At 51.8% G+C, this 24,005-nt stretch overlaps 11 protein-coding genes across 15 annotated transcripts; 4 read left to right on the top strand and 7 right to left on the bottom strand.

The window, feature by feature from the left end:
* Positions 1–362: 362 nt before the first annotated feature.
* LOC9656966 (histone-lysine N-methyltransferase ATX3) lies at positions 363–6,176 on the top strand. Its single transcript, XM_024685856.1, has 24 exons — positions 363–1,392; positions 1,446–2,086; positions 2,136–2,191; positions 2,240–2,402; positions 2,456–2,548; positions 2,603–2,671; positions 2,742–2,810; positions 2,871–2,944; positions 2,996–3,091; positions 3,148–3,286; positions 3,338–3,443; positions 3,494–3,593; positions 3,641–3,765; positions 3,819–3,964; positions 4,026–4,130; positions 4,179–4,246; positions 4,296–4,518; positions 4,575–4,652; positions 4,704–4,766; positions 4,825–4,914; positions 4,968–5,054; positions 5,109–5,183; positions 5,247–5,347; positions 5,408–6,176. The coding sequence occupies exons 1-24, from the start codon at positions 489–491 to the stop codon at positions 5,487–5,489; spliced, it is 3,753 nt and encodes a 1,250-aa protein (XP_024541624.1). The 5' UTR covers positions 363–488; the 3' UTR covers positions 5,490–6,176.
* Positions 5,487–6,928, bottom strand: LOC112350157. The gene is made up of 3 exons (XM_024685878.1): positions 6,678–6,928; positions 6,178–6,621; positions 5,487–6,113 (listed from the first exon to the last, which is right to left on the bottom strand). The coding sequence occupies exons 2-3, from the start codon at positions 6,585–6,587 to the stop codon at positions 5,618–5,620; spliced, it is 906 nt and encodes a 301-aa protein (XP_024541646.1). The 5' UTR covers positions 6,588–6,621; positions 6,678–6,928; the 3' UTR covers positions 5,487–5,617.
* A 71-nt stretch (positions 6,929–6,999) lies between these two features.
* LOC112350156 (phosphoglycerate kinase-like) lies at positions 7,000–9,059 on the bottom strand. The gene is made up of 9 exons (XM_024685875.1): positions 8,977–9,059; positions 8,672–8,917; positions 8,548–8,620; positions 8,242–8,497; positions 8,030–8,188; positions 7,775–7,969; positions 7,576–7,713; positions 7,279–7,511; positions 7,000–7,215 (listed from the first exon to the last, which is right to left on the bottom strand). The coding sequence occupies exons 2-9, from the start codon at positions 8,847–8,849 to the stop codon at positions 7,062–7,064; spliced, it is 1,386 nt and encodes a 461-aa protein (XP_024541643.1). The 5' UTR covers positions 8,850–8,917; positions 8,977–9,059; the 3' UTR covers positions 7,000–7,061.
* Positions 9,060–9,081: 22 nt separating this feature from the next.
* Positions 9,082–9,874, bottom strand: LOC9657307. The gene is made up of 5 exons (XM_024685883.1): positions 9,695–9,874; positions 9,553–9,650; positions 9,384–9,497; positions 9,243–9,326; positions 9,082–9,184 (listed from the first exon to the last, which is right to left on the bottom strand). The coding sequence occupies exons 1-5, from the start codon at positions 9,846–9,848 to the stop codon at positions 9,128–9,130; spliced, it is 507 nt and encodes a 168-aa protein (XP_024541651.1). The 5' UTR covers positions 9,849–9,874; the 3' UTR covers positions 9,082–9,127.
* Positions 9,875–9,933: 59 nt separating this feature from the next.
* On the top strand, positions 9,934–13,139 carry LOC9656965 (dynamin-related protein 5A). 2 transcript variants are annotated; one of them, XR_002993662.1, is made up of 11 exons: positions 9,934–10,260; positions 10,322–10,513; positions 10,579–10,785; positions 10,837–11,102; positions 11,153–11,315; positions 11,373–11,600; positions 11,648–11,840; positions 11,906–12,503; positions 12,569–12,759; positions 12,836–12,891; positions 12,977–13,139. XR_002993662.1 is itself a non-coding variant. In XM_024685860.1 (10 exons), the coding sequence occupies exons 1-9, from the start codon at positions 9,958–9,960 to the stop codon at positions 12,753–12,755; spliced, it is 2,337 nt and encodes a 778-aa protein (XP_024541628.1). In that variant the 5' UTR covers positions 9,934–9,957; the 3' UTR covers positions 12,756–12,759; positions 12,836–12,979. The 2 variants fall into 2 exon arrangements, 1 of the variants encoding a protein (XP_024541628.1); XM_024685860.1 differs by having other exon boundaries at positions 12,836–12,979.
* On the bottom strand, positions 13,099–16,139 carry LOC9657306 (5'-nucleotidase domain-containing protein 4). Of its 4 annotated transcripts, none has more exons than XM_024685870.1 (18): positions 15,897–16,139; positions 15,618–15,838; positions 15,479–15,556; positions 15,115–15,428; positions 14,950–15,042; positions 14,815–14,898; positions 14,674–14,763; positions 14,497–14,602; positions 14,391–14,441; positions 14,273–14,326; positions 14,170–14,227; positions 14,043–14,119; positions 13,918–13,988; positions 13,800–13,860; positions 13,694–13,753; positions 13,576–13,638; positions 13,415–13,523; positions 13,099–13,353 (listed from the first exon to the last, which is right to left on the bottom strand). In XM_024685870.1, the coding sequence occupies exons 1-18, from the start codon at positions 16,123–16,125 to the stop codon at positions 13,310–13,312; spliced, it is 1,863 nt and encodes a 620-aa protein (XP_024541638.1). In that variant the 5' UTR covers positions 16,126–16,139; the 3' UTR covers positions 13,099–13,309. The 4 variants fall into 4 exon arrangements, with proteins under 4 accessions (XP_024541638.1, XP_024541639.1, XP_024541637.1 ...); XM_024685871.1 differs by having other exon boundaries at positions 13,100–13,523; positions 15,115–15,150; positions 15,208–15,428; XM_024685869.1 differs by having other exon boundaries at positions 13,100–13,523.
* Positions 16,140–16,208: 69 nt separating this feature from the next.
* LOC112350134 lies at positions 16,209–16,829 on the bottom strand. The gene has a single exon (XM_024685811.1). It carries the CDS (start codon positions 16,827–16,829, stop codon positions 16,209–16,211), a length of 621 nt encoding a protein of 206 aa, XP_024541579.1.
* Positions 16,830–16,858: 29 nt separating this feature from the next.
* Positions 16,859–17,509, top strand: LOC9656964 (protein-lysine methyltransferase METTL21C). The gene has a single exon (XM_002980832.2). The coding sequence runs from the start codon at positions 16,859–16,861 to the stop codon at positions 17,507–17,509; it is 651 nt and encodes a 216-aa protein (XP_002980878.2).
* Positions 17,384–18,405, bottom strand: LOC9657305. Its single transcript, XM_002980743.2, has one exon. It carries the CDS (start codon positions 18,383–18,385, stop codon positions 17,519–17,521), a length of 867 nt encoding a protein of 288 aa, XP_002980789.2. The 5' UTR covers positions 18,386–18,405; the 3' UTR covers positions 17,384–17,518.
* Positions 18,406–20,721: 2,316 nt separating this feature from the next.
* On the top strand, positions 20,722–23,024 carry LOC9656963 (eukaryotic translation initiation factor 2D). The gene is made up of 8 exons (XM_024685873.1): positions 20,722–20,894; positions 20,954–21,062; positions 21,113–21,303; positions 21,361–21,455; positions 21,530–21,949; positions 21,999–22,107; positions 22,162–22,807; positions 22,882–23,024. The coding sequence occupies exons 1-8, from the start codon at positions 20,760–20,762 to the stop codon at positions 23,004–23,006; spliced, it is 1,830 nt and encodes a 609-aa protein (XP_024541641.1). The 5' UTR covers positions 20,722–20,759; the 3' UTR covers positions 23,007–23,024.
* On the bottom strand, positions 22,960–23,981 carry LOC112350158 (thioredoxin-like 4, chloroplastic). Its single transcript, XM_024685879.1, has 6 exons — positions 23,756–23,981; positions 23,582–23,701; positions 23,453–23,530; positions 23,286–23,399; positions 23,179–23,232; positions 22,960–23,126 (listed from the first exon to the last, which is right to left on the bottom strand). Exons 1-6 carry the CDS (start codon positions 23,936–23,938, stop codon positions 23,007–23,009), a joined length of 669 nt encoding a protein of 222 aa, XP_024541647.1. The 5' UTR covers positions 23,939–23,981; the 3' UTR covers positions 22,960–23,006.
* Positions 23,982–24,005: the final 24 nt, after the last annotated feature.

Below are 24,005 nucleotides of genomic sequence, written 5' to 3'. Positions count from 1 at the left end.
AAGTGTTTGTTGGGACAGGGTTCGAACCCTGGCCTTCTTGGTTTGCCACGCGGCAGTCGCCAAGTGGCCCTTGGGCTTAATGCGGCTGTGGCCGGATGGGCCAAGGGAAAATGGGGGCGTCAAAGAGAAGGCATACAACAAACACATCGGCAGCAAATATTACTCTATCCCCGGGGTAGAAGATCCATCCGCGGCGAGGAAATAGGGCTTGCGCGATCGATCCATGGCTGCGCGGAGGCGATGAGGATTCCAGGTATGCCGCGGTTGCTGCCGTCTTGCCAGCATTGTGTACTCGATCGCTGCGCCGCGAATGCGGTGAAATGCCGCGCGGTGTCCGAGGAGGAGGAGGAAGAGGAAGAGGAGGAGGAGGAAGGACGAGAGGAGGATCAAAGAGAGGAATCCAAATGAGAGCTGGGCAATCGGGATCAGCATAGCAGGCCAGATTCCTAGTTAGTGTGTTCGTGTGATTAGGGCGACGGCCGTAGCTAATGGGGACAGGGCAGGGTAGCGATGCCGGCTTCGGGACAGATTACTTGACGAGGCAGCTCATCGCTCCGGCTGCTCCATCCGGATGCGCAACATTTCATCATCAATCCAGGAACAGGAATGGGTTTCGCGATCTCGATCGAGATATTGGAGGCGGTGTCGAGCAGCAGCAGCAGCAGCAGGCTATCAGGTTGGCATCGTTCTGGCGACCTCCAGCGGCAATCAAGCCCAATCCCATACACAATCCCAGCCCCATCAAGCAGCCCACATTGGCAGCAGCGCAATTCCAAGCGCCCGGCAGCTGTGACGACAAGAAGCCATTGATGCAGCTGGGCAAGAGTCGCAATGGGATCAAGCGAGTGCACGCCTCGTGCATCAATCACGGCCAAGCTGATCGATGCATTGGCGAGAGGATTGCTTTGCCTGTTACTCCGCCACCGCCACCACCTCCCCCAGCGGCTTCTTCTCTCGATTCCAAGCCTCCAGTCGGACTACTACACGGTGGTGGGTTTCATCGAGGGTGGAACAGTAGTGATGTTACGAGCACCCACATAAAGGTGGAGGCCGATCCTTTAGCGTCCAGCAAGAATTTGGGTGGGAAGAAGGATGCTGGACCGAGTCTTCCAGTTCCAGGCAAACTCTCTCTCAAGCGCTGCAAGCCCACCACTTCAGACGAAGTTTCAAAAAGACTGAAGAAGCCGAAAGTTGAAGCTTTTGGGCAGGACAAGCTCGAGTTCAAGAGAAGCTTGGCGCTTGTGATCAAAGCTCTCAACGCTCTATCTTGTTCTTCATTTGACGAGGAGGACGAGGGTGTCTTTGCAAAGACCCAGGTGCATGACTTGGTACCACCAGAGGAGAGCTCCATCCAACATGGTAGCTGCCGAACCAGACGCTCTGTCGATGCAGGTACGCCATCGCATTGCGGCAATTTGATCTGACGAGTGCATATCGTGACGCAGATTGTTCAGAAAGTAGCAACATCTCGTTCTCGAATGAAACCACTGGCCATCCGAGCAAGGACGAGGAGGTCGCTCCCCTTATACGCTCCAAACGGGGAAGGTCGCAAGCCTTGCCGACGAGATTACGTGACTCGGTGCTTGCTCCGTTGAAGAAACGTTCCACTCGAGGCTCCAAGCGCGAGATTGAAGAAAAAGCTCGTCCTGCTGAAGAAGCCCAACAAGCTGGGAGAAAGCACGATGCAAACTCTGTTACATCCAGGAGTGATGGCATCCATGAATCCCCGACATTGACATCAGTTGAAGTGCTGAGAAGAAAGGCGGAAGTGCGGTTTTCTCCCGCTGAAGTGGAGGTTACCTCTGTCATATCGTCGCAAAAGCTTTCCACGGTCACGGATGCGGAAACAATTTCAGAGTGCGATGGAAAAGCCGCTTTCATCACCTGTGGCTCACACTCCCTTGAAGAGTTTGACATTGGAGACATTGTTTGGGCGAAATCTGGGAAGAAGAAGGACCCTGTTTGGCCAGCAAAGGTAGTTGATCCTATCAAGGAGGTACCGGAGTCCGTTCGAAGGAAATGCGTCCCAAATCGGCTCTGCGTTATGTTCTACGGCGAATCTTTAGCGAGAGGAGTGAAACGACGGGTAAGCTGTTTCTACTTATTACTTGTTTGTACTAACTTCGATGCTTTAGGACTATGCATGGGTAAGAAAGGGCATGATATTTCCCTTCGTGGATTATTTGGAAAGGTAAGAATGTGAGTCCACAATTTTAGATGTGACGGACTTGTTGCTCAGGTTCCAGAGCCAAACATCATTTAACAAGAGTCAGCCGGGTGATTTTTGGTCTGCCATTGAAGAAGCAACTCTGGCCGAAGCTGGTTTCGAAGAATGTGAAGATGTTTGCAAAAAACCCTCTCACAGCGAAGATGAGAGCAAATGCGAAGATGCTAAGCAAAGGGTATGCAAACTTCTGAAAGTAAACATGCATAGCTCTAACGGAACATTGTGCAGATAAATATTTGTGTCGGTTGTGGAGCTGCTTTGTTCGGAAGGATAAAATTGAACCCCGTCCCTGAAGAGCTATTGTGCAGACATTGTAAAAAGGTCTGTGTATTTATCTTTGTCTTGACTTTCTTGGTCTTGACTTCTCGACTTCAGCTTTACAAATCAAGGCAGTACTGTGGAATTTGCAAGAAGGTTTGGCATCCAAATGACAAAGGCGACTGGGTAAAGCGTTCTTCTTTTATTTTTTCTTTTCTTTCTTTTTTCTAGTTTGCTGAATGCGAAACTTTTGTAGGCTGCATGCGACAATTGTGAAATCTGGGTACATGCTGAATGTGACAATATCAGCAGCAAGCAGCTGAAGGTTGTATTGAAACTCTCTTGACTGTCACATTAAAATTTCTAACAGTAACTAAACAAACAGGAGCTGAAACGCTGTACTTACTACTGTCCCGACTGCAGAAACACGCAGAACATTTCGAAGAAGCGAGGGACCGAGTAAGCTATACTCATCTGCATATCTCTTACATATTAACTTGTACCCTGTAGCTCAAACGGGAACAATGGCTCAACATACGTTCTTCCACGTAAGCTACTTGTGACATGTTCAGGGTGCGAAGCAGAATATTTGCCAAAGCATCACCGGTAAGCTATTGTCTTCCTCTTCCTGTCTTCTACTGACTGGACGATAACATTTACAGAATCCTTTGCAAGTGCGAACGATGTGGTGACGGAAAGCATATGCTACCTTCAGAATGGGAACAACACACTGGATCTAAGAAGAGAAGGTGGAAGGAAACTATCGTGGTCAAAAATCTGAACCAGACTCTTCTCTCCTGGGTATGTCCCGTGCATATGTTTTGCATCGAACTAATCCTACTCATCCTGTAGCTACGACTTATGCTGGAAGGCGGCGCTATCGGCCTTGCTTACGATGGTCCTGAACTTTGCACGCCAAACAGCTATCGTGTGAAGGAACTTTTGACATGTTTGGAAGGTAAGAACTTATTTTGGCAAATAAACAGAATGACCAAGCATTAGTTTTAGCGGCATACAAACCGGTTGTTCCTATCTGGACACCTGAAAGGTGTGCTGTTTGCCGATGGATTGAAGACTACGATGTGAACAAGATTATTATTTGCAACAGGTATTTATTTTCTGCTTAAAGATAAACTTGAGCCAGTCGCTATGTAGGTGCCAATTGGCTGTTCATGAAGAGTGCTATGGGGTCAAAGCTTCAGAAATAAGTGGTTCATGGGTTTGTCGAGGTTGCGAGACGCCTGATGCTGTGCGCGATTGCTGCCTTTGTCCCGTGAAAGGTAATCCGTCTTCCTGTTAAGTTTGTGTAAAATGTATCACTTGCTTATTACAGGTGGAGCACTCAAGCCTACCACTATCAAAGGTCTTTGGGTGCATATTACGTGTGCTTGGTTTATTCATGAGGTGACGTTCAAGGATGAAGTAGCAATGGAGCCAGCCGCAGGCATTACCCGAATCGATCTAATGCGTTTCCGCGAGGTTTGTGCCGAGAGCCCTTACTTCCACCTTTGTCCTAATTTTTACTTCTTTCTCGGTGAAGGCCTGTGCAGTTTGCAAGCAAATTCATGGGGTCTGTATACAGTGCAACAAATGTAAAACCCTGTATCATCCAATGTGTGCTTTGAGAGCCGGATATCACATGGAGGTAAGCTCTTCAGCTTTCAGTTCTATCCTATACACGATGATGTTTCAGGTTCAGATTTCCTATAAGAAAAATGGTTCTTTTGAGACAAGAATGATAACTTATTGCGCCACGCACAAGTATTGTCTTGTTATTTATTTCTGTTCAGAGCTAAAAGAAATGTTGCAGGGCGCCAAAGCCAGATTCATACATACAATATACTACAGACAAGGGTGTTTCACTGGGAAAGAAAGAACGGTTCAGTAATGGTCAATCTTCCAAATCTTCGAGTACATTCAACTCCTTTCCTAAGAAGCTGTGCGATGATCTAGAAAAAGAGTTTCAAAATTTTCGGCGATCTAAAAACCCAGCTGCAAGGTGTCAAGTTTATGGTCAGAACATGTATTACAAGGTGCTTTTGTTTGGCTTTGTATTTCAGTTTATGAATTTTTCGTGCGTTTCTTGCAGAGAAGCAACAGAAGTCCGATAGCTTACAGGGTGATGGGATACAGTCATCACTCTACGGAAAGCATAGATGCCCTTCGGGTACGAAGTTCATGTATGATTCGATGGTGTGCTAAATGTTGTTCATGGCAGGATTTTCCGGAACTCGAACATGAGGACCTTGTTGATATGAAGACGAGGTTGTCGTTTTTGGAGGCAAGTGGCATTACATGATTGTTATCATCATTTTCTTTGTTCTTTTTCTCTTGTCCAGAAAACTGAAAAGTCTCGAGTCTGCTTCGGGAAGTCGGGTATTCATGGTTGGGGATTGTTTGCGCGCAGGACCATCGAAGAGGGAGAAATCGTAAGATAACATTGTTTCTCCTAGGTGCTTGGAGTCTAATTTCCTTGACGCAGGTTGTTGAGTACCGAGGCGAGCAAGTGAGAAGAAGTGTCGCCGATTTGAGAGAAAAGCGATACCGTGACCAAGGAAAAGATTGCTACGTAAGGATTATCATTTTTCTTACCATGTTGGTAACGTATCAAACCGTCTTGCAGTTGTTCAAGATAAGTGAGGAGATTGTAATCGATGCCACTGAGAAAGGGAACATAGGTCGGCTCATCAACCACTCGGTGTGTTGATTTTAAAAACATCCTGCTTCTTTATGCTGATTTTTAGATATGGTGTCTTTGCAGTGCTCACCCAGTTGCTATGCACGAATTTTATGCGTTGATGGTGAGGAAAGCCGCATCGTTCTCATTGCGAAGCGAAATGTGGCTGCGGGCGAGGAGCTTACGTAAGTTGCATATCGTTTGTTCATGGTTTAGTCATTTGTTGCTTTCCTTTATCGTTACAGATACGACTATCAGTTTGAGGAGGAAGACAAGAAGGTTCCTTGCTTGTGCGGATCCGACTCGTGCCGGCAATACATGAACTAGCGGCACAACTTGATTTTTACATAAAAGAGAGGAGGATCAAGGCAGCGCTGTACATTATCCCCGGAGGTGAGAACATATATATAGATATATACACTAGACTGGAAACTGGAATCAAGAGAGCAGTGCTTTTAGAACGCAAAGAAGATCCAACCCATCCCCCAGCCGAGCATGAATCCAGCACCAGCAAGCCCCAGGCCCAATGCAAACGCCACAGTGCAGCGCAGCAGCAGCTCTTCCGGACGAGTAGCACCACCACCTCGTTCCAGCTTCGTCTTCTTGTGGTAGTGGTGGTGCTGGTGGTAATTCCAACGCTTGGAAGAAGTCTGGAGCTGCGGGCAGTGGTGGTGAAAGTGGTGGCCGAGTGACTTTGAAGGAAAAGCAGCGTGACACATCCGAAGGCACAGATTCTCGGCTTGCAGCGATACGAGCCACTGCCTGTAGGCCAGCGACATGGATGCCTCGCGGAAGAACAGACGCATCAGCTCGTCCTTCTCTCGAAACGCACGCACCGCCAGCTTCTCCGCTTCTCGTGCCCGTGTCTGGGAGCGGCACAGCGCCTCGCCAAGCAAATCATGCGCTCGGGGCCCGGTCGAAGATCGAGGACTGTTACTACTGCTGCAAGACCTGCCAAGACAAAAAGAAAAACAATTGATAACGCTCAAAACAAAAGGAAAGATTTCCAACTTACGTTGGTTTGATGCTACTGTGCGCTTCCGGAGACGGCGGGGGAAGATCGCAGTTGGCGATGTTGCCAGATCTTTGCGAGACGATGGCTGCGAGTTCATGGCTTCCGGCGGTTCGCCAAGACACTGGTAGTGACGACGACGAGGTTGTCACGGTTGTGGAGTCGAGGGAGGATTTTAGATGAGCGGTTTCTTCGCCGGATTCAACTCGGTGCTGGCCAAAGTAGCTCCCCTTTGTGACGTAGATCCGCTGCCTGTGCCGCTCCTGATCGATGAGCTCTGCGTACTGCGAGTGATCCGGCCACAGGAGGAACTCATCCTCCTCTTTCATCAAACTCTGGAGTTTTTGCTGCTGCCGCGTGGAAGGCTTGCTTGACTTGTGCTTGGTCGTGGCCCACTGCCAATCGGCAGCCATGGCGGAGTCAAGGCATCCAGATCTCGCAAAGCCCCTGCAGCATTCCATTTCACCATCTCTATCTAGATCGAAAGAGGAGAAGAAACTCACTTTTGATCGATTGAGAAAGGAGGAATGCGTTGGTTGGATTCCCTTACGTGTAGAAAAGCGCTTGCTGCTGATCTCTCATAACGCTGCCGCCGCGATCAGCCATGGGCTGATCGAGGGATCGATCGATCGCCCTAATCTCCGTCCGCGTCACATTGGCGCCAAACCTGGCCTGGAATCCTCGATCATCCGCCACGCAACGCCGCGATCTCCTCTCCTCTTCCACGGGCGCGCGAGGATGCTGTGGGGCGGCACGAGATCGCTACTCCAAATTACCGACCCGTGCAAGCATGCGCTTGACACGTCACGAGACTAGAGAAATAAAGGACAAAACATGTAAAGGTAAAATATTCCCCGATTTTTTGGAGGAATCAGTTCGAGAAGATTTTAGAGTTTATCTTTATGGCTGTTAATGAGCGCTTTCACTGTATCGAGACCAAAAGGATTTCCTTCTTCGATCACTTTGAGCACGGTGCCTCCACCTGTGAAGAGATAATACTTGGGACTGTCCAGTGCCTCGTGATACAAGCCAGGATGCAAGCTGCCAGCACAAAAAAATCGATCAATCCCCATCCAAAGGAGCAAAGATTTAGGAAGAACTCACCTCTTAAACACCTGGAGCGTGTCACCTCCTCCAAACAGCTTCTGAGCTCCAGTGTTACGGTCGATGACTTCATCCATCTTGCTGGTGCCGTGCCAAAAGTGGGGCATCAGGCCCATCACCGCATTCACGAATATGGCTTTGGCGGACGACAGTGACTCCCTCACCTCACCCGACTCGAATGACGCCGGATCGACGTCCACTATGTACTTATATTCCTTCCCTGCTTGAAACTCCTGTTAAGCCATCTAGAAAAGCTTAGAGGCAAGCAAGCGAAAACAAACCATAAGCATCACAAACCTCGATGGATATAGTGCGGAACTTGTTCTTGTACCGCCCATCAAGCGTGTCTGACTCGACCAGGAGAGGCAAGTCCAACACTTTCTTTTGTTTCTTGTCAAGCTCCAGAAGGCCCCTGGCCAGATCGATATCAGACTCCTGTAGAAATCAATCCATTGAGTTAATGGACAAGAGCATGGAACGGCACAATTGCGCACACCTGAACTCCGGCAATCGAGATGTCATACTTGGCACATAGATACGTGTTGTAAATCACTCCCCCCAAAATCAGCTTGTCAACCTTCTTGTAGATTTCGGTGAGCGGGCCTATCTTGGTGTCGTACTTGGCACCAGCAACGATCGCTACAAATGGTCGCTTTGGTTCGAGAACAGCCTTCACGTTGCTCAGTTCATCCTAAGGAGCCCAGAGATAAGAACAAATCAACTCCGTGTTTGCATGACAAAAGTTACTTGCCTGCATGCACAGTCCCGCAAAAGATGGAAGGTACTTGGCAATGTGATACGTTGACGCATGAGATTGCCATGACCCAAACGCATCATTCACATACACATCCGCAAGTCCAGCTAGTTGAACAACGAACCTCTCCATTTTCTCTCCCTTGTCTTCCTCTCCCTGTTGTGAATAGCTCGAGAAAAATATGGAAAAATCGAAAGCTCGTTCCTTACCGCAAACCAGCGTGTGTTGGGAAGATAAACTCCTCCGATTTTCCTCGAGCGGAGGTCGTGGATGAGCCAATTAATGGAGGTGTCAATGTCCAGAATGCCATCCTTGTCACTGTGGTGGAACTCCGGGACAACGAACTTGATTCGGAGCTTCCTCTGAAGGTAAGCCACCACAGCATCCACGGAATCATCCGAGCTGATGGTGATGCTCTTGTTCTTCTTGTCAAATGGACGCCCGATGTGTGTCATGACAATTAACCTGTCATCTATGCCTCAACAACTTCCAAAGGCGGCATTTTTAACACTCACCGGCCACCCCTTTGCACTATGTTGAACATGGTTGGAAGCGTAACATCGATGCGGTACTGATCCAAAATCCTTCCTGCCGCACAAATCGATGTCAGAAAGGAGAGAATTCTGTCGAAAGCCTTACCTTTCTTCACAACATTGTGATCGACACGGAGGAGAACCACCTTGTCCCGCAAATCAGCTTCCTGTAGCAGAGGTAACTTTGGATCCAAAGACGCAGTGTTACTCCCCCGTTCATCATCCACACTGTAGCCAATTTGCAAAGTTCCATTGTTGTTGCTCTCGGGACCGTAAGGAGCCATGCCTCCCTTTTACTTTTTCTTCCTTCTCTTCCTCCTCATCGTGCTGCTTGTGACCTGTATATAAATAGCTGCAGCCAAGTGCCCAAATTTATCATCCAATCCAATAATTCTCACGGGTCTTACTCACTGTTACAGCTCGATAATTGGGGTGACACCACACGCTTACGTGTTTCGCAGTCGCCATTCCATTCCGGTAGCTTGTGTCCTTCCCAAGAATAGAAGAGCTCCCACATTATAAATTGGACCATTTCATTCACACGAGCCGTGTCAAATAAACTTTACAAGAAATACTTCATGCGGCTATCACACCGCATTGCATTGTATACAGCGCGCACCTGCTTCCACAGTGACGAATGAGTGAGTACCTGTCTCAGTTTTAAAGATTGAGCGAACCTGTTCACTCGATTGCACTGCAACAGGCCCGATTTTCACTGATATGTACTTGCCTTTGGATGAGAGCTTGCTGCTAATCTCCTCCTGTAAAATGGGGACGAGTGTAGAAAAGACATAAAACAAAAGCGTCCTATCACGCACCGTAGAGACAGAAATTTGAAGAACAGTTTCCACAGCCAAAACCATTGCTCTGACGAAGTCATCACCACCGGTTCCAATGGCTGTGAATCCACGCTCCATAGGGTACGTATTCACCTTAGACACAAAGAAAAAAGAGTTAACAAACATATATGTTACAGGCATCACTCACCTTACTATCGAGTGCCTGCCATTCATCCACCACGGTTCCTCCCATCACCACATTGGTTGTCCGAGAAACTCTGTTGTCGGCCCTGGAAACCTCTGTAGCTAGAAGCGGCATGGACCAAACAAATCAGGCAGCTCTGCATTACCTGAAATGGCTTTGAGGACAGCGTCCTGGACAGGAACGGCATCGCTCTCGCTGCAAAGCATCCGCATCCGCCGGGGCTTGAAAGATCGGCGCCATCGCTCCAGCGTTCCAGGAGGAGTTCCCAGAGCCACGATCGCCATGCCCCTGATAGCCATATATCGCCCTAGAAGAACCCTAGTGTCCTCGCGTTAACGTTAGATTAGGTTTCCCGCCAAAATTTGAAGCCGATCCTTTTCCGTAGTGTATTGGGGTACGGACGAGGGGATGTCGTGTGCGTCTTCGTCTTCCAAGCGAGCTCCTCCGGTGCTTGGCTATGGCAGCAACGAGGCTAGGGCACGCTACGAGGCTTATTCTCGGCTGCAAGCGACGGCGCTAGCCTTTGGAGAGCAGCTGTCCATCCCGGAGATTGTGGCCGTGGGAGGCCAGTCGGATGGTAAGAGCTCGCTCCTGGAAGCACTGCTGGGGTTTAGGTTCAATGTCCGCGAGGTGGAGATGGGCACTCGTCGCCCTCTCGTGCTCCAGATGATCCACGAGCCAGCGGCGGTGGATCCGCGATGCCGACTGCAGGTACTGCTAGTAGCAAGTGAAGTCGCTGCCTAGAATTTTTTTACATTCTTTTGCGTTTCAGCATGAGGACGACGAGGAGTATGGGCCTGTCATAGTTCCGCATTATGCTGTGGCTGAGGCAATCAAATTAAGGACCGAAGAACACCTCAAGAAGATCCGTGCGGCAGTCAGCTCCAAGCCAATTGTGATGCGTGTGGAGTATGCGTATTGTCCCAATCTCACCATCATCGATACACCGGGTTTTATTCTCAAGGTAGCGCTTCTAACTAGTGTTACTAGTCCTCCGTTTTATACATTTTTCTACTTTTCATATGGCAGGCGAAGAAAGGCGAACCAGAGAGTACACCCGATGATATCCTTCAGATGGTCCGGGCACTGGCATTGCCACCAAACAGGCTGCTGTTGTTCTTACAGCAAAGTAGCGTCGAGTGGTGCTCCTCCTTGTGGCTGGATACAGTTCGCTCTATAGATCCTGGTTTCCATCGCACTGTGGTGGTTGTTTCCAAGTTTGATAACAGGCTGGGGGTAAGTCTCTCTCTTCCTTTTTCTCGTGGCTGATACCCATGTCTGCTTCAGGAGTTTGCGGAGAAGTGGGAAGTTGACCGCTATCTCAGTGCTGGGGGTTATCTAGGTGATCATGTTCGTCCTTTTTTCGTTGCCTTGCCAAAGGACAGGGGATCTGTTACAAACGAAGAGTTTCGTAGTCAAATTGCCAGCGTAGATGCAGAGGTGTTAAAGCATCTCCGCGAAAGGATCAGTGGTGGGTTTAGTGAGGACAAATACAGTGGCAGCATTGGATTTGGAAACCTCCGCAACTATTTGGAAGCTGAACTCCAGCGAAGGTAATAGGTGAATTATGAGTTCCCGAACTAGCTCCTTTGTGAATCTGCAGGTACCGAGAAGCAGCTCCAGCTACACTCGCTCTGCTCGAGCGAAGATGCAACGAAGTTGCTGCAGAACTTGCGACTGCAGATGCAAAGCTCTCCACCGCAGGTGATATTGCCTCATTGCGGAAATCTGCGATGATACATACGGCGGCTGTAGCAGGTCACATGGTATGTCTCTGGGATCAGTTTTTAAAATGTTTAGTTGTTTGTATGTTTTGTGGACAGGGAGGTTTGCTGCATGGTGCTGCAGACCTGGATCCTCTAGAGTGGGGATTGACAACAGATGAAGAACGGGTACAAAGCGGAGCGAAAAAGTGGCCAGGCCTCACAGCTGACATCCAGCCGCCGAATGCGATTCTAAAACTTTATGGAGGAGCTTCTTTCGAGCGGGTTCTTACCGAATTCAAGTGTGCCGCCTGTTCACTCGAATGTCCTTCTATTTCAAGAGAGACTGTGAGTCTATTGTGATGGTGACTCCTTGGTTCTCACAAGTTTTCCAGGTTGCAAATGTCTTGCTTGCACATGTGGGACGATCGGGAGGAACATTTGCCGCTGCCGCGTCAATCGCTCGTGCAGCTGCACAATCATGGCTTGGACCACTTCTTGATACTGTTTGTGATCGCCTTGGTCACGTTCTTCGTAATCTTTTTGATCTGGCCGTTGAGCGCATTCGCACTCAAGACTCCACGAATAGTAAGTTGCTAGAGAGAGCTTTCAACAACTTGTTCCTGATTTATCTGTGCTTCTTCATACTGCAGGCGTGACAGGCTATGTGGCCTTTCAGGCAGCTGTGAGACAAGCGCACGATGGTTTCGTCCAGGAGCTGGTGAAAGAATGCAAAGGTTTGGTGCGGCACGAGCTGGCGGCAATCACGAGCCCGTACTCACATCTAAACTTCTGGGAGAATAGCTTTGGCGATGGGATTACTGCGGACATGCACGGTGCAGTGACTGACGCTGTGTCAGAAGAATTGGAAAATCACGCTCCTCAAGGTTCCTCTAAGCCTCAAGCCGCAGCTAGAGTCTCAGACTGCCCGCTGAAAGAAAGTCAACTTACTATACCGGAAACGCCGTCTCCGGAGCAGTCGAGCAGTGACGCCAAGAGGAAGGAATACGCCATTGCAAGCGGGAGGATTGCCGACGTCACCTTTGCGACAAGGAAACGCCATGGAATGCCTGTGGGAGCTGTCAGCACTCGCATTGGACCGCTGAAAGAGGCCAGGCACAGCCTCAACAAAACTAAATCGGTGTACGACGAGGTGTGTTCCCTGGCCATCGAGCAATTCACGCGGATCAGAGAAGTTCTCGTCGAGCGCAGCGTCCCGGCTGCGTTAAATGCTGGCTTTCTCACGCCATGGTAAGGCCGATCTAGTTACTGTTTCTGCTGCTAACGAGTCAGAGTGTTCTTGTGGATGCATATAGCCAGGAGCGACTTGCTCTGGCACTGGGGCTGGAGCTCTTTGCAGTGAGCGACGAGCAGTTTATGGACATGTTCGTGGCTCCAGGCATGCTGGAGCAGCTGGAAAACGAGCGCGCATCCCTCCAGAAACGCTACAAGACTCTGCGATCGTGCCTCCATGAATTTCGTACGCTAGCTCGTTCTCTTTGACAAGGTAAGACTTTTACAATTTCACGATAGATTTGCTTCCTTATACATTAAATTGGACTAGTAGTAACGAAAACTTACAGGTTCTCTGGAAGAAAACGCTGGATTGATTAACTATCTTACAGTCCTAGTTCAAAAGGTATTTCAAAGTTGATAATTTGACGAGGCGACCTTTCGCCTCTTGTTATTCATCACCCAGGAAATTCAAAACCTCTGGCTTCTAGGTTCAGAATGTCTTGCCAGTCGCGTACAAGGTCTCTAGTCACATCCGACCAGGCCAGGTGTTCGAGCAACGGGATCGACGAAACGTCCAGGCTCTGCAAACAAGCCGCTCCCTAACATTGCAATTGATCATTTCCTTTTATTCAATTCATCAGTCTTGTTGTGGATGCGTGCAGCCAGGAGTGACTTGCACTGGCACTACTGGAGGTTTTTGCAGTAAACGACATGTTTATGGGTCCGGGCATTGAAAACGAGCGCGCATCTCTCGAGGAGACTCTCTCCATGAGATTCGTGCATCTCTTTGACAAGGTGAGACTACCAATTTTGTAGAGTTTTCATCTTGTACATTCAAGGTTAATAAGCTGGCCAGTGAATTCATCTGTCATTAAAGTGGGGTGATTGATCGTATGCAAAGATTTTTGTTACAAAAACGACGCTACCTCGCAGCTCGTGTGGCATGAAATCTTCTGCCGTCCTAAAGCATTTTTCTGGAGAGTAGCAGCTCAAGTTTGTCACCTGGCTTGTGTAGAGACAAGCAAATCTCTCGACCTGTAACACGAAGAGCTCAAATTCTTATTCCATAGCTTGTAATAACTCGCACCTGATGGGCAAATCGAGAGGTTTGATGCCCAGCTTTCATAAGCTGTCCCCATGTTTTATGAAACTGCAATAAGCAAAGGTATAAAAAGCCTACACCTTCTCTTCAAGAAAATCCAAACCTGCTCATGAAATTTGCGTTGCATGGTCCGATGGCTCTTTTGGACTTCATCTCTTTCCCTCTGAAATCAAGTGAGAAACGTTTTTCATTCGTAAGGCACGTTTTACCTGCAATGCTTCTCGCTTTTCTTGCAAAGGGCCCTCCTCCTCCTTGGTTCCTTTAAAATACCTGTGTTGCCAAAAATCCCAACATTTGTCTGAAAATATAGAGCTTTACAGAGCATACTTCAAGGTCCACTCCAGCTTCTGTAACTCATCTTCGATCTCCTCACGGCTATGGCGAAGTCTTTGAATTTCCTGGGTGATCGATGAATAACAACAAGTGAGCTTGCCTGATCAACTTTGATATACCTTTTGAACCGCTCTGGACGATTGTAAGAGCTCAACTTCCCGGTCAAGCTCGGGTACGACGAGCATTGTACGCCAACCTAGGATTTAAGCTTCTAGCAGAGTTATAACGAGAAAGCTTTTGAAGTACCAAGTTGCTTTTTGCTGCGGAGGATGTCGCCATATATATGATCTCCACAATACAACACCTGCAATTAAAAGTAAACTCCCGGGTTAACCAGACACCTGCGAACCTGAGCGCCGGCATCAATCGCAAGCAGCTTGTGTAGGTGTGACACTGTTCCTCCCTGGCGCATTTGATACGAGCTGAATGTGAGCTTCCAGATCCAGACAGTGTGATGAAGTTCTTGCCTGGTATACTTTCGAGGCTTGTCTTGTTGTAGAGAGCGGGATCAGCCCAATCTAAGACAAAGACCCAGTCAAATCCGATGAAAAGGTATAGAAGGTAGCACCGTACCTGAGGAACTGGTGTGCCATTATCCGTGTTGTGAAGCATACCTGTCTTAACATCTACAGCAAACAGAGGCGCCTGATTGCCATCCATGAAAAAGGACGGCTTGGCACTGGTAAAAAAAAACGAAAAATGAAGATATGAACGATGCTAAATGGTCATTGGTAATGAATCTGCATCTACCTGCCCGTAATGACAAGGTCGAAGTAATCGAGCCAGTTCTTGTCGGCGGAGAAGAGGAAGTTCATCACAACATGCGTATAATCCCACAAACTAAACGTAGAAACAACTTTGGCAGGAAGTCAGCAGAAAGAATTCTTTCACCTGTTGGTGACCAAGAATGTCAAGCGGCCAGACTCGCGCAGCATTTTAAGCATTGAGATTAGCTGCTCATCAGCATATATGTATCTGAGAAAAGGCACTGAGCTTTTTAGCAGCTCGTAGACACATGCTGCTTACTTGGAAGGATCATCAGCGACCGCTTGCTTCAACGTACCATCCCTGTGGCACAAGTCGACCGCGGCACGAACATCTTTGTAGATTTCAGCATATCTGCAAGAAAAGAAATAAAAAAGTGGCGGTCAGCGAAAAAGAAACGTACACAGGAACAACAGAAACACGTACGTGGGAACTACAGGAACATCGTTCTCACAATAGACCCTGCACGAAGGAAACAACAAAATTTGCATATAGTTGTCAAGAAAACAAGTATAGTACTCTGGCTGAGACGGAAAAAGTTCTGGATCAGTGTCTTTGAGCTCAACAAGCTGAGCAAAGAGATGCGCCTCTGCCAAGGAGAACAAGGTGTCGATAAGCGCATAATCAGGCTCATCATAAGAGTCACGGGAGAGCGTATTCCCGTAAGCTGCCGTCCGCTCTTCTCTGGACAGCTCCTGGAATCCATGATAAGCAACCTTGACATACTTGTGGCGATCCATCTGTTATTAAGTTTCGTTACAACTTACGATAGGAAGAGCGCTAAACCAACCTTGAGAATGTTTCCACGACGTTTGTCAAGCACCAAGCCTCTCACCATGTACTTCCAATCGAACTTCCAGTCCAATATCTGTTCGTGTAGAGCGCGAGTGATATGGAATTTCGTGTAGTAGTAGTATGGAAACTCTTGCCTGGCGGGGGTAGCCGAGATTGTAGACGAGCTTCTTGGCAGTGGCTTGGTATGCGAGCAGCTCAAAAGTCTCTGGCCTGTACTGCGCAAGCGTGTAGTCGAGATCAAATCCCACTGCCGAGATGCTCCTCATGTTGAGTGCCCGGTTGCAATAGATCATGGTCCTGTGATCAAGGCCAGTAGCCGCATGCGATGGTGGCGGCACAGCTTCGCGATGATGTGCTAACCATCACACCGTCAATCCTGTGAATTCGTGACCGTGAGCGAGGGATTGGCTTACCATTGTGTGAATTGGTGGATGAATCCGCCCATACTGGCGCTGGCGCTGGCGCTGGCGATGGCGATGAAGTGGTAGCGGTGGTGTAGAGCTGCACCAATCTAAGATTTCCCTGGCACCACAGAGATCCATGAGGAGGAGGAGGAGGAGGAGAAAGAGCGGGACAAGGTTGGCGACGAGCGAGATCGAATGCAGCTAGTCTTCGGAGAGCTTGCACAAATCTTGGCCCCATTCCTGTCGCCGCCTCATCTACAAAAGGATGCCAAGCCACTGCTAGCCTAGGGCTCTGGAATATTCTACTCCCCTCACAAAACTCTATTCATGGACTCGTGAAGCTCCTCCTCCCATTCTCTGGTAGCAGCTCGCAAGCATCTGGCGGGCAGCGTCCGCAGCGGCCGATTGTGGGGAGGAATCGAGCGCGAGGCATTCCTCCAGATCGGCAATGGCGGCCTTCACCCCTCGCTTGGTCTTGAATGCGTCGAGGCTGATGGACGCGCGCTTGATCAGCGCCTCCACCCTCTCCGACTCCGTCAGGCTCTTGGACGCCGGCGGCGACAGCGCCGTGTTGAGCGATCGCAGCGCGGCAGTGAGGTGCCCCAGGTGTTGCAGTGCCAGCGCCTTGACGATGTGAGGCGCGGCGTCCCGCGGATCGCAGGCGATGGCCACATCGCACTCGCGGATGGCATCCCGCGCCAGAGACGAGCTCTTGCCCCTGCTCCTCCTCCCCTCGTCCGCTAGCTCCTTGCGCTGCCGCCGTGCTCGGGCCAGCAGATGGGCCGCCGCCATGAAATGCTGGCGACAATCTGCCCGCTGCTGCGACTTGCGCCTCCACCACCCCGATCTGCCACCGCCCAGCATGCCATTCCAACGTGCCAGCCCCCACACGAGCGCCATGGCCAGCGCGAAGCACGCCATCCACGCATCCACCCGCTCCATTTTAGGGTTCTTCAGCTAGGTCTTAACGAATGGAGCACGAAGCCACGGAGCTTGTTCACATTGTCAAGGGCGTGGCGGCGCCGGTGGTGATCCGCGAGCAGCGCTCCAGAGGCCTATCGTTCCAGGTGTGGCCAGCGGCATCGGCATTGTGCAGCTTCCTCGAGGAGAAGCAAACAGAGTGGATGGTTCCGGGCGCGAGCGTGCTCGAGCTGGGATCGGGCCCAGGCTTGGTAGGCCTTGTGGCTGCACGGCTGGGCGCCGCCAGGGTGCTGCTCACGGATCTTCCACAGGCCATTCCAAATCTCGCATACAACGCCCAGCGAAACTTCCCTGGCGATGGTGGCGCGGTGATTGAGGCACGGACGCTGCGCTGGGGCGTGGAGGAGGACGTTGCGCAGCTTGCTCAGGACTGGAGCTTCGACTTGATCGTGGCCTCGGATGTTGTCTACTACGACTATCTCTTCCAGCCTCTGCTGCAAACGCTCAAATGGCTCCTGTCGTCGTCGCCGCCGCAGGACCGACCCCCCAAAGTCTTGCTCGCGCACATCCGGAGGTGGACGAAAGACACCAAGTTCTTCAAGATGGCGCGCAAGTCATTCCAGGTGGAGGTTGTAGCCACGTATCCCCCGCCACCCGGGAACAAGAAGCCAGTCGTCATTTACTCCCTCGCTGCCCGATGAATGAATGAATCAATCCAATCTTTTGCGGAAATGCGAGACGAGGAGGTCGGCCAGATCCGTGAAGCCGTTGAATCGGTGGCCAATCACATCAACGTCGACTCCCAGCTGCTTGGCACCCCGGGCGGTGACAGGGCCGAAGGCCACCAGCACGCACGGCCAGAGCGAAGCGAGCGTGAGGTGGTGAGCCTGGAGCGCCATGAGCAGCCCCTCCACCTCGGCGGTGCTGGTGAAGACGAGCGCATCAACTGCGCCGGCGAGCAGCGGCGTGACGCTGGCGGAGCCGGTCCACGAGGTAGCGTAGGCGTCCAGCCGCTCGACGTCCCAGCCGTGGCGCTGGAGCGCCGCCACGAAATTTGGGACCACGTCCGGCTCGGACAGCCCGCCGCAGACGTAGGGAACCGGGCAAAGCAGCCGGCGTCCAGCGCCATCGCCCAGCTCCTCCACCAGTGCGTCGGGTGTCGCCACCAGGGGCACCACCACCGTCAACCTCTGCTGCTCGCGGTGCTCCTTGAACAAGTCCAGCTCCTGGATGAGCTCGGCGTCCTTGCCCAGCGCCCCCACCACCAGTTCCGCGCAACCAGATAATCGCACTTCTTCAAGAGCGTGCGCGATGGATGCGATGCCGGACCTGGACGTGAAGGCGATGCAGCTATAGGTGTGGAGGGCAGAGACGGCGCGGCGGACACTGGATTGGGTGTGTGGCATGCGCTCCACGGCTATGGTGGGGCACGAGACTGTGGCGGCTCCCTCCCTGTCTAGTGCTTGCTTCAGGCGGAGCGCGTAGCTGCCGGGCGCCGTGAATGCCACTCGCAATCCCCGGAGGCGCCCATGGCCGAGAGCAGCGCTGCATTTCCATGGCGTATGCCCTAGCTCCATTGCTGGACACGTGGCACATAAAGCCCTAATCCTCGCAAAAAGAGATAAGGAGATCCTTTGCTATCTCCATCTTCTACAATGCCGCCCGGAGCACAAGCTTTTCCTCTTGCTCTTCCTGCCCAGGTCGGTCACCACATCCCATTTCTCCTTGCCTTGATCTCGCGAGGTTGATGGAACTCAACTGGTGAGCGCAGGGGGTGGTGGCGGAGGCACGGATCTCCCTGGATGACTTGCACAAGAGGATGCAGCAGAGCGAGGGCAACGCGTCCAGCATCGAGCGGCAACTCAACGACGTCCGGACGCACCTCAAGGCGCTGCGCGACCAGGTGACGCTCGACGAGACAAACGTGCAGAGCATCGACCTCGACTCCATCGCCGCATGCCTCAAGTCGCACGCCGATGAGCATGATCCGGAACATGTCCTTGCCGCGGACAATCCTGATCGCGAAGAGGTGCAGCTGGCTCTGGAAGGAGTTGACGCCGACTTCACAAGGCTGAAGCACAAGGTTGACGAGGTCCAGGCCGAGCTCCAGATCTCATGGATGTCTCTCACCACGCTGCAGCTCCAAGTGGAGGCCAAGCGCGGCGGTTGCGGCGCAATGCTGCTGGGTGATCAACTCGGCGGCAAGAACCGCACGCTGGAGCAGCTCAGTGGCTCATATGAGCGCCTCCGCCACGCTTTCATCGACAAGGAGGAGGAGCTGAGGCGCGAGAGGCAGCTGGCCAGCAACACGCTCACGGCGCTGGCTGTGACGCACAGGGACATGGACCTCAAGATTGAGTCCGTCAACCGGGAACTGGAGCGTCTCAAGGCTCTGGCGCTGCAGCTCCGGGACTGGTGCTCGGCCACGGAGATGATGGCCGATGAGCAGTGCACACAGCTCAAGCAACTCAGGGCGGATCTCGCATCCATTGCTTCCCGCCTGCTTCACATGATCGACTGGGGTGACCCTGCTCCCAAGCAAGAAGCTCACGATGACAAGCTGTTCCAGAACGTTGAGGAAGGTTGTTCCGCTGCTGCCACTGCTGGCCATGGTGTTGCGCCCCTGTTGGAGGTGCAGCCACCTCCACCACCACCCCGAGGGGACATGTTCCAGGCGATGTCCAACCGACTCGAGGTGCTGGTGCAAGAGTTGAGGTCGGGAAGGGCGGAGCAGGACAAGATGATCGACTCGCTGTGGTCGCCACCTTTGTGTGGAGACCCTTCTCCACGAGGAGAAGAAGTCATGAACAAGGGCCCGAACGTGGGGAAGCGAAAGCTTTCAGAGGCTTTCACTGTTGGTCAGCAACAACAACAGCAGCAGCAGCAGCAGCTGGTTGGCGATGAGATTGCCGACCGAGAAAAGGCATTTTTGTGGCAGAAGAAGGCGTTCTTGAGCGGCTTGCGTGAATCTTTCCAGAGGGTGCGGCAGAGGGAGGTGGCGTGCGCGAGCCTAGACAGGCGTCTGCTCAAGGCCCGGCTGCTGCTGGAGCAAGCGCAACGGGGCTGCATGAGCTCCGACTCGGTGTCCATGAAGTCCAAGCGGCACATCGAGCAGGCGTACAAGGAGCTCGTCCACGTCCAGCGAGACATCGACAACATCAAGGCGGTGAGCCTGGTGGAGCGCCAGGAGCTGTCCACCGAGCTGGTAAGCGATGATCATCATCCGCCGCGGGAGCTGTCGGAACTGCTACTGTGCTCGTCGTCGTCGTCGCCACCGCCGCCGCCGCCGCAAGCCTCTACATCATCCAATGCGGCCCAGCAGCAGCAGTTCGTGTCGCTGTGTGGCGGCGAGGTTGGGAGGGTCAAGGGCGAGCTGGGACGTCAGGTGGAGCTCAACCTCAAGCTCAAGCAGCAGGTGGCCAAGCTGTGCTTGCAGGCGGAGCGAGCCGAGGGGATGGTGGCGGTGGAGAGGCTGGAGGTGGACAAGCTGCGGCAGCAGGTCCAAGGCATCAGCGATCGGCTCAAGCACGAGGCGCGCTGCCTCCACGAGTCGCACACGGCGGCACTGCGTGCTCGGGACGCGACCATCGAGCAGCTGCGCAGGCAAGTGGAGAGGGACGAGACGCGGAAGCTGCTCAAGGCGGCGCTGGACAAGAACGAGGAGCTAAGCGTGGAGAGGGAGGCGCTGGTGGCCAAGCTCGGGGACCAGGACTTGGATCTGCTCAAGCTCCGCAACGAGAATGTGTGCTTGGTGGTGGAGAAGATTGCGTTTGAAGGGTCGGCGCGAGCGCTGCAGGACAAGATGGCCAACCTCATGACCAAGCTGGCGCAGACCAAGCAGCACTGGAAGCGCTTTGTTGTCTACTGCCAAACATTTTAAACCATCTGTATGTTCTATGATCTTAACTAGGCTTGGTAGGGTTCATATCTATAGAGAGGAGAGAGCGAGGGATGTTCAAGAAGGCGAGCGAGGTCAAGGCGCAGCAGCGCCTCTCTGGCGCCGATCGCAAGAAGCTGCGTCGCAGCATTTGCGAGCGATTCGGCCACGCCACTGACGCGCACATCGAAGCCATCCTGCCGGCCAAGGTAAGCCTCTCCTGCATCCATCTCCTCCGACGGCTACTCAATGCAAATCGCTACGCCAGGCCGATGTCACCGTGGCGAAGCTCGCCAATCCCAATCGCCTCCATGTCTACGTCGTGGATGGAGGGCCGCCAATGCTGTTCGATGTCGATGGTGAAGTCTTTCCAACAGGTTGAGCTTCCTCGATTGATGTGCCAATTCAGACATGCTTCCTCTTGCAGTGTATGCCCTGTGGAAGCTACCATCGCTCCTCCCAGCTTTTATTCTCAAGGGTGCTGAAGTCTCGCGCTACGTTGTTGGTGGTGCCGATCTTATGTTTCCTGGCATCACTATACCCCCGGAAGGCTTGCCAGAGTTTGAGGCAGGCCAGCCGTGGGTTGTAAAGGTGCCGGGAAATGACTGGCCCATTGCTGTAAGTCTTGTTCTTCCTTTATTTTCAGTCCATCCAACGATTTTCACTCGTCTGCAGGTTGGAACGACGGCCATGAGTAGTACCGCGGCTAAGAAAGCTGGCTATCGCGGCAAGGCCCTTCGCATTTTGCATTTCTACCCTGATACGCTCTGGTAAGTAAAGCTTTTAGAGTTTGAAGTTTTGTCGCTGAAAAGGTATTTGGTGCTGCCGATTGTGTTTCAAACAGGAGCTCGGCTGAGGGAAGATACGTTCCCAATGCGGGTTTCTCGGAGGGCATGATTTCGGAAGATCCATCCACCAGCCAGCAGGGGGGCGATGGTGAAGGCGGTGCTCAAGGTGTAGACGAACAAGACCAAGAACACGAGCAAGAACAAGAACAAGGTGTTGCCAATAGTGGTGACGATGGGACCGAAATCTATCAAGTAACGGGGCCAGAATATGTGGCTGTGGATGTCAAGGACTTGAAGCTAGCACCGGATACATCGGCTGCCGAAGAAGCTGACGAGGAGTGTAGCAGCATTGAGGTTGGAACTTCAACGGGTATAAGCACCGAGGAGATGGACTTGCTACTCGACAGGTGCTTACTGCAGGCCCTGCATACGACCGTCAAGGACAAGGATCTACCCATTCCTGCAAGCATTCTTTGGTAAGCATTTTATCCTCTCTGTTTTAGCTAATGCTTGTGCTGCATGTAGGTCAGGGCACATTCTTCCTGCCAGGCCTGCAGGTAGCACGGTAGACATCAAGAAATCTTCGCACAAGAAGTTGTCAAAATGGCTTCAAACCAAATCTGCCAGCGGCTTGGTCGGTATATGATAGCTTCGTGTGTTTCCAGGCATGCTGACTGATTTCTTGCAGATAGTAGCGAAGGAGAGCAAGCCTCGTAAGGAAATCTTGTTGTGCAGCGTAAACAGAAGCCATGCGCTATACCAGGAGTTCAAGCCCGAGAAGAAGGTGGCTACCTCTGAACATACCACACCAGATTCGAAGAGCGCAAACGAGAGCGTGCAAAGTCCGTTTGAAGCCGTGGAGGTGTGGAAGCCTACTCACCATGTGGCACCCATATTGAATGCTGTGGGAGCCGATGCAGCCAAGTTTTACACCGCGGCCGAGGCAAGTGAGGTGGTGTTTTCGTACGTGGACAAGGAAAGCTTGGTGAAACCAGACAACAAGGCGGTGGTGGCACTGGATGCCGTCTTATGCGACGCTTTGTTCAAAGGAGCTGTGAAGAAGGGCTCGTCGTACCCGTCGGAGGTCTTGAAAAGGGACCTCGGTGCCACATTCCTGGGCCGGATGCAAGCACATCACAAGGTGACCAGAGAAGGCAAGTCCGTGGTTCGAAAGGGAGCACTGAGATGTGCACAGATAATAACGGAGCGGAGGCAAGGAAACAAGAAAGTGACTCGGGTGTCGGGCCTCGAATCGTTTTTGGTGGATCCAGATGCGCTAGCAGCGGAGCTCCAGAAAAAGTTTGCGTGCAGCACATCGTTGGCCGAAGTCCCTGGTAAGTTTGTCCGCTTTGTATTTAGGTACTTGTTTGCCTCGCCGCCCAACTCCGGTTGTTTGGGATGTATGCAGGGAAGAAAGGCGAGAAGGAGATACTCGTTCAGGGTGGCGTCATAGAAAACCTTGGGAAGCATCTAGTGCAACAGTATGGGATTCCAAAGAAGTTTATTGAGATACTGGATAAGACGAAGAAGTGATCAACTGGTTTGGGTGTCGTCGCCTTCCTGTGGGGTGGTTTTGGCGTGGAGGAGTTGACAGACTGCTCGCTCGAGTCGATGCTTATCTCGGGTGGCGAACTTGTCGACTAGGCAACCGTCCTGCTCGCGCGAGAGATTAGAAGCGAGAGATACAAGAGCCCCCCTCCCTTACCTGAAAGATTGCAAACAAGGGAACGGAGGAAACGGAGTAGAATTCGGCCAGGTCCTGCAGAGGTTGCGAGCAAACGAGGTGAAATCACTCTTTCCCAGCTAGCCTACCGTGAGTTCGTCGTAATCATCCAGAACGTTGTGCTTGACAAACACAATCTGCCTCTCATCGCTGTGCTCATCGTCATCCTCGGGATCTGCTACGCACTCGTCACTGCTGCAACCCTGCCTGTCTAGACACAGCTTGTTTCTTCGCAATAGCGGTGGTAGTCACTCACCCGTTTGCACAGCTTCACGAATTGGGGTAGCATGTACTTGCAAGCACCGCACGAGGTGTTGTAGAAATCCACCACCACCTAATGGAGAGAGGATTGACAAGCGCTCCAAGGAAGGCATGGACTGCGAACCAGATCGTGCTCCTCTCGGGCGCGCTCCAAAATGGCATCGAATTCCTGCAGGTTGCTTACTACGGTGACGCAGTCCACGGGGCACGAGATCTCCGCCTCAGCTCGTCGTGCATCCGCTTCCTGGCTGCTTGTTTATACTTTTGTGATCGATCACACGCACGCACACGCACTCACCTCCTGGCGCTTGAGAGATTCCTCTAGATGCCGCTTTCGATCCACCTGGATCCCGGCACACGCGACATTCCGGTGCGGCGTCCCTGGAATTCCCGCAGTCTGGAACCACGACCTCTTGCCCTCCACAAAGCGGCTGCTACCAACGATGCTAAACGCCGCCAAATCACGCCCGATAGCGGCCATGGAGATTCATGAGCTTATGAATGCTCGAGTCGCAACACGGGCTCTTGTCGCGATTCACGAGATATTT

The sequence above is a fragment of the Selaginella moellendorffii genome, unplaced genomic scaffold (genome assembly GCF_000143415.4).
Source record: "Selaginella moellendorffii unplaced genomic scaffold, v1.0 SELMOscaffold_46, whole genome shotgun sequence".
Taxonomy (NCBI): Eukaryota; Viridiplantae; Streptophyta; class Lycopodiopsida; order Selaginellales; family Selaginellaceae; genus Selaginella; species Selaginella moellendorffii.
The sequence above is the reverse complement of the archived record's forward strand: the minus strand, read 5'-3'. Positions and strand labels throughout refer to the sequence as shown.